The 7,184-nt window shown below is 28.0% G+C and overlaps 1 protein-coding gene across 1 annotated transcript in view; it reads right to left on the minus strand.

Moving 5' to 3' along the window:
• LOC105617769 (kinesin-like protein KIF9) overlaps nt 1-5,203 on the minus strand; it is a 13,992-nt gene extending 8,789 nt beyond the window's left edge. Inside the window, exons 1-7 of the mRNA XM_012199326.1 lie at nt 5,066-5,203; nt 4,738-4,883; nt 4,180-4,285; nt 3,928-4,104; nt 3,534-3,719; nt 2,905-3,119; nt 2,211-2,564 (exon numbers count right to left, since the gene is read on the minus strand). Coding sequence (XP_012054716.1) covers nt 2,211-2,564; nt 2,905-3,119; nt 3,534-3,719; nt 3,928-4,104; nt 4,180-4,285; nt 4,738-4,883; nt 5,066-5,203 — 1,322 coding nt within the window. The remainder of the gene's footprint in view (nt 1-2,210; nt 2,565-2,904; nt 3,120-3,533; nt 3,720-3,927; nt 4,105-4,179; nt 4,286-4,737; nt 4,884-5,065) is intronic.
• Between the last annotated feature and the right edge of the window lie 1,981 nt (nt 5,204-7,184).

A 7,184-nucleotide genomic window follows, 5' to 3' on the forward strand; every position in this document is an offset into this window, starting at 1 on the left:
GACTTTCTGAGACAAAATATTAATTATAATATTTTGCATGTCTCAAAAAATCTTAAAGACGTAAAAATTATACGTCTTTAAATTAAAATTAACATTTTATTTTTTAGTGTATAAAGTACATTGAAAAAAAAACTCAGTGAACACAAATTATATATAACGTACCTGTCAGTTGTAATTTCCCACTCAACAATGTAACTGTAATATAACACGCATGTTATATTGTTGAATAGGAAGTTACAATTAATACGTTACATGTAATTTTGTGTTTATTGGGAAATTATATATTTCTCTTTTAAAAATACTTTGACAAGATTAAACGAATTCTTTATTCTTACTAAAAATTTATAAATTGTTATTTTATAACATTTCTTCAGCTTTTATATTTTATTTTAATAAAAAAAAAGAAGATAAATAAATCAAAGTAAAAAAAATTATTTATATTATTATGCAAATATGTCTGAATAAATATTTTAAATAATGTATGTTAATTAAATTGTCTGTCAATTTTTGTTTATAAAAATAATATCTTTAATTTATGTGGGCCACTTAATTTCGATCCTATAAATATTTGTTATATTATACAACCAATTAGAATTACAAATCTAGAATATAACTATAGAATTCATTTGATCAAATAATAAAGAATAAATCTTTGCAAACAATTAAATTTGATGTGATTGTGGAAGAAAACTTTTCTTATACCATATATAACTGATAACACATGACTACCTTTGCGATTTAAATAAATGCAAAATGTATTGTAATTCCAAGTGTAATGGCGTGACACGACGCGTGTGGATGTGCACAGACTATCAAGTGAGAACTTGATGATTATAACAGTAACAATAACGGATTGATCACTTCAAAAATTGACGCATAGCGTCTGAAATGTTTAAATTATATTTATCCGAAAATGATAACCAAATCTAGTGAAAATTTTTCTTATAATTTTTATACGAATTAGAACATTTTTTAGAATTATTCAGAAATATTCGAAAAGTTTACATCTTCTCTCAAAATTTTTCATACATATGAATTCTGAAATATTCTGAGATTTCTCATTCCAATTTTTAAAAAATATTTTTAAATTTTTAGATTTTATAACATTTTATCAGAAATTATACTTACAAAAAAATCTTAGAAATCTTACGAGATTTTATAATTAACATATATGAAAAATTCTGAGAAAAGATATAGATTTTCTGAGAAGTGTTCCAATTCGTATAAAAAATGTGAGAAAGTTATAAAATTATATAGAAATTCTGAAAAATTATATGAAAAATTTTCTCAGGGGAGCAACATTCGCAAAATATAATGGCAACACTTTTTTTTAAAATATTAATGAAATTTAAGTTTTTTACCAACTATAGACCGATTTTCCGAAATCTATCTTCTAGATAGAAATTATTAGTTGATAGAAATAGAAATTAGATAGAAATTATTATCTGAAATTATTAGTTTCATTTAAAAACTTGTGACATCAATCACATTTGTTTCCATAATTAGTGCGTGTAATACCAGATAAAATATTTATTTAAAATCTTTACTTTTTCTACATATGCGTATTGATTTTCTTCCAACGTTGATATTTTTACGTTGTAAATGTGTAATTTTTAAATCATCAATTTTTTTTTTTGTAAATATGTGATTTTTAAATCATCATTTAGTTTGCTGCAATATTTTTTTATAATTTAGTATACAAACTTATGCAATATGAACGAATAAATGAATAATTTTATTTGACCGTCAATCTCATCTGTATTAATATAATGTAAGAGTAAAGAGAATATTAATAAATACACCATACGAAAATTATACATTATATCTATAAAATTAACATGCATCATCATAATAAATTAATGATGATGAGGACAAAGCAGCATCTGGTTGCGATAACATAGTTATCATATTGTTGTACATTTCTTTTAAATTTTCCGCTTCAATTTCTTTCGCGAGCAGCCTAGAATGATTAGAAAAAAGTTAAAATTTCTGTCGTAAGATTTTAACTGCGTTTTATAATTATTAAACTAATTTCTTTTTACCATTGTGACGAAAAACATACGATGGAAAAAATTATTAAATAATAAATAAATATGTGAAAAAATACATGTACATCTTACAATTCTTCGCAGTTAAATTTTTAATTAAAATATAATTAAGATACATAATTAGAATTCTGATCAAGTATGAATAATATTAAGGGAACGAACTTGTCGTATAATTGTTTGACGACGTTTACTAATATTCGCGCCTGGGTAACATTAAAAAGTGTTAATTCCGAAATGAAACCCTGCAAAAAATTTATAACGTCTTGGCTGATCTGCTCGAATCTAGCTTTTGAGATGTTTGGTAGTGCCTCTTGATGTAAAAACATATCATTCAACTCTAATTCTTTCTTCAATGTGTTTACTTGTTCCTGTAACTGCTGCACGATCAATTCTGTCTGTGGCTGGATGTGACGTATCGTCTTGATCGGTTTTAGTTTTGCGATTTTAGCAGTCAGTCGCATGGTTGACAAAGTGACTTCGAGATCTTCTCTCGTGATGCGCACGTGAGATATGAAGCTGATAAATAAGAGAAATGTCAAAATTTTAATTAATCAACGTAAATATGTATGAATTTTAAGCCAAGTTAGAAATTTAATAGAAAATATAAAAGTTTGATTAAAGTACATAGAGAATTAAAAAATAGCGTTTATATTTTATTAAATTATAGAATCGTATTTTTATTCAATTTTTGTTTAATTTGTCTTGATATATGTCCATATTTATCTATATTTATATAAATATAGATATTTATATATTGATATAATAGATATGGAAAAAAGAATTTATTGTAGTTTAGATTAAACATGAGAAAATTTGCGCTACTTCTGTTTCAAATTTGTATTCATTATATAATTACCGAATGATTGATGTGACAGTAAAAGCATCTCTTAGTAGCTTCAGCAAATTACTTGAGCGAATAACGCTATATGTGCACACACTTGGTTTTCTAAGATACAGGAAATATTGTTCCAGTTGTATTTTCATTAAATTCGCCATACCTAAGTCGACTGCTGTTTTCCAGCAACTCGATTTTCCTACTGTACCAGTTCCAGCCATCTCTACGATATGTATCTAATATTGATCCGTAAAAACAAACTCGTAATTTTTCTTTTAAGATATCTCTCAATCAAGATAATTTCTTTAAAATTTAGTTACATATATCACGAATATTTATTATTTAAAATATTTAATTATTTAAAATATTTAAACGCGATATATTTAAAATATTTAATTATATTTAAAATATTTAATTATTTAAAATATTTTAATGTAATATATTTAATTTGTATATTTCATATGGTATTAATGGTTCTATATTTAATGAAATGTTATATCCACACCGATATTTAAATAACATTTCAGATATTTTAACATTTTAATAAAACAATACAAAAAGTTCTTCCTAGTAATCTACAAATTATGCAAAAATATTTGAACATAAGAAGTTTCAAAATTTGTTTTGAAAGATGCCGAATTCGCAATTACTTTTGCTGTCGCTACGATAGCTTGCGATTTTATCAAGCTCGCATTTGAAACGTGAATAGTAATCACAGTAGCACCTAAATGTGATACCGGATACGTTGTGCTTCTCACAATTGATCTCCTGCCTTCTCCTTCACGTACATGTTTCAAAGTCTCTTCTTCATTCTCTACATCTATTATAATTACATTCTGAAATCGTAATTGTGCTGATTTCGACGTGCAGAACAAAAGCTAAGACACTTTAAATAAACATAAGAATTCTGGGAAATCGCAAAAGTAAGTATTTTCTTGATACAAGATTATTTTTCGTAAGCAATGTAGAAGCTCTCCCAAAATTTAACACAAGGATACAAATACATTTTTGTGAAAAAACAAATTAGAATTTTTATCATGATACCTTAAAGATACTGCGTTCGTTGATGTTAAAAATCCTTCGTTTTTGCGTCAGAAGATCTACTACATTTTTACCTCTCAACTCGATGAAACTTAAACAATAACGTATGTCACTGATTTTTCTTCGGTTTGCCTTTTCCACAAACATGTCGGATAAAAGTCGCGGGACTATTCCTCTATGCTAAATGAGTAAAACGATCAAAATAATTGATTGAACGATAATCCAAGTAAAATTATACATAAGATAAAAACGTACTTCCCAATTATTTCTGAGACCGCCAATCGTGAAACTTTTTCCGGATCCTGTTTGTCCATAGCCGATCAGTACGCAATTTACACCGTTTAAAGCTCTTAAATTATTCCTTTGTTGTGTATACACACATGTTTTGTTACTTTTATAGACATTGAATGATATTCCATATCTTATCAGCGATAAGTAATATTAATTATTAATTACTATCCAGTAATATGGCTGCATATTTTCTAATAAAATACATAAAATTATCTTCAATAATTTAAATGTTTTCATTACAATCAAAAAACATTTTTATATCCTCTATTTTATTTTAAAAATGCTATTAATTTAACATAACACACTCTTATTACTCTATCTTCATTTCTCATACACGCTGTCAATGTCAAATCATATATGTGCTTTCAAAAATTAATTTAATAACTTTGTTATACATTTTTAGCAACGTTAGATTAATACAAATTAGTTTACTTTTCCCAGATTAAACAATATCAAATTAATTAATTATATCGTTGACACATTATGGAATATCATCACAGCAATTAAAATATTAATCAATACTTTTCTACGAGATCTTTCGCAGTAGCGCAATACACCTTATCCTGGGACATCTCATGAAATATCCCATCTATATGAAAGGTCCAATAAATAGGATGTTTTGACTGTTCGTCTCGTTGCATATCTTGTAAGCATCTCAGGTATATTGTCTAAATGACATTATAATAATTTAATTAATTATAATGCGTTAATTGACAAAATGTATCGAAATGAACTATGAGACAATAATAATGCAATAAGAAGATAGTAATTTCGTAAGAATACATCCTACACTGGCGGGACATAATCTTTTCTTAGCTATTGGAATAGTCTCGATTTACATTAATCTCACCTTACCATCCGTACTGATTTTTGCGCAAGAATCACATGGTTTTTCAAGTGGTAGAATTCGCACGAAAACTTTCACATTACTATTGTACACCTCATCAATCGACTCATCAATCGACATAGAAAAGTTCGTTTGATGCATTCTCTTATTTTCAACATTCTCTCAATATTGTGGATATTTCATTATCGTAGATTACAAGATGGCAAGGTTAATCCCTTCTGTGCACTCTAATTATAGCGCTGAAATTGTCTAGAATTCAATTTCTGTCATTTCAAAGTATATCGCATACAAAAAAATAAAATAAAATGGCTTCACGCGAACGCGAAATTATATGCGAAATATTTACAAAAATTAAATACGTCATGGGAATGAATTTACAAAACTCTTTATTTCATAACATTTGTGTATATAAATTATTCATAATTAAAATTTCAATTTTAGCAAAGGTAAACTCTGAAAGGATGTCGAAAAAACTGTCGAAAGAATTGAGTGCCTGACGGTGGAAGTATACTTCTACCATTGTGCCCGATGACGCTACAAAGTCACCAACGTCACTATTACATACACAATACAATTATTATTATTATGCGTATGATATACATACAAGTATTACAAAATAATATGAAAAATACATCGAACATCATCACTGCAAATTAAATAACTCGACTTAACTAAGAATACAGAAAGAAAATCTGTTGATCTACGCAAAATCGGATGGAAGGGGGGAGGGAGATCGTGCTGCTGATTTTGAGTAACAAAAATTGCATAATTTCTAACGTGCATTTAATTTTATCTGAACGAATATGGCTTATCTAAATCACTAACAAGTGTGTGACATATTTTTAATCTGTCACATTAAATTAATATTTTTTTCTAAACTCAAAACTCAAAAGATTATGTCGCAATGTCGCTTGTGCATATTTCTGACAAACTAGTGATTCCTAGATCACTCGAGCTTTTTTCTTATAAAGTACAAAATTGTGAACGCGAGAGTGTTCATAAATTCTTGTTGCTGGAAAAAAGTTACGCATGTATCACACACGTATTTATACGCAAACGTTTTATACACGAACTCGAGCCTTCTCGAAGCACACGCAAGATAAAAAATATTGTTTCTGTAACTTATGGTCACAGATACATTCGGTAGCATTAAATATACAGTCATGAAGCATTAAATATTTATTTACAAAAATAAAATTCATCAGCTCCAAATCATTCAATAAATAATAATTTAATTCGTTAATTTAAAATTTAATTTAATTAAAAATTTAATTTAAAATTTAATTAATAAAGTTTAATTTAAAATTTAATTCTTCGAGAATATGAAAAGACGTGCAAAATTTTCTTTTCTTGATTTTAAGATTTATTCTTACAAGACTCTTATAGGAATCTTAAAAAATTCTTGCAAGCTCTTTAAAAATTAGATTTCGACTGTTTGTTCATCTTCTCGAGATCTTATATACCAAAAAACGCGGAAATACATTCGATAGGTCACGGACGGGACCAAACACTTTAAATCGAAGACGTGACGACAAAACACATTTTGTTAGCGTGTGAAATTCGTATGTGAATTTATTATAAGGAAATTACAAAACTGCAGATTAAGACATCGTACAAAAGCTCCGCTTCAAAAAATTTCTCATCGTTCGCAAACAAGTCTGCTCACATATGTGGTCCCTCCCTCCGGCTACTGCTCGTAGTCGGCGTCGAGACGATGGGCGTCAGCATCGGTATTTCCTCCGTAGGAACTCTACTATCGTTACCATTAAGATCACCATCAAGATGACGATCATTACAATTACCGCACGATAATTAAAAAAAGAATCGATCGACATCGTCTTATTATTTATGTAATATTTAATCACGTTCTGTTTCGAATTTACTGGATATGACGCACATTTCCTTCTTGTTACCGTAACGAATCATAACATTAAATCATCTCGCTCATCCGTAATGCAACAAGATTCCTATAACTTGTATAAACAAGACGAATTCTGTAGCATCTTCAAGATTGTTCTCATCCTTGTTAGAATCCTTTTCAATCAGTAAATCTTGTACTTTCCTCACCGATATCTCCGTACAACAAACACACACTCCATCTGTCTTTCTCTCTCTCTCTCTC

The sequence above is a fragment of the Atta cephalotes genome, assembly GCF_000143395.1.
Source record: "Atta cephalotes unplaced genomic scaffold scaffold00001, whole genome shotgun sequence".
Classification (NCBI taxonomy): domain Eukaryota; kingdom Metazoa; phylum Arthropoda; class Insecta; order Hymenoptera; family Formicidae; genus Atta; species Atta cephalotes.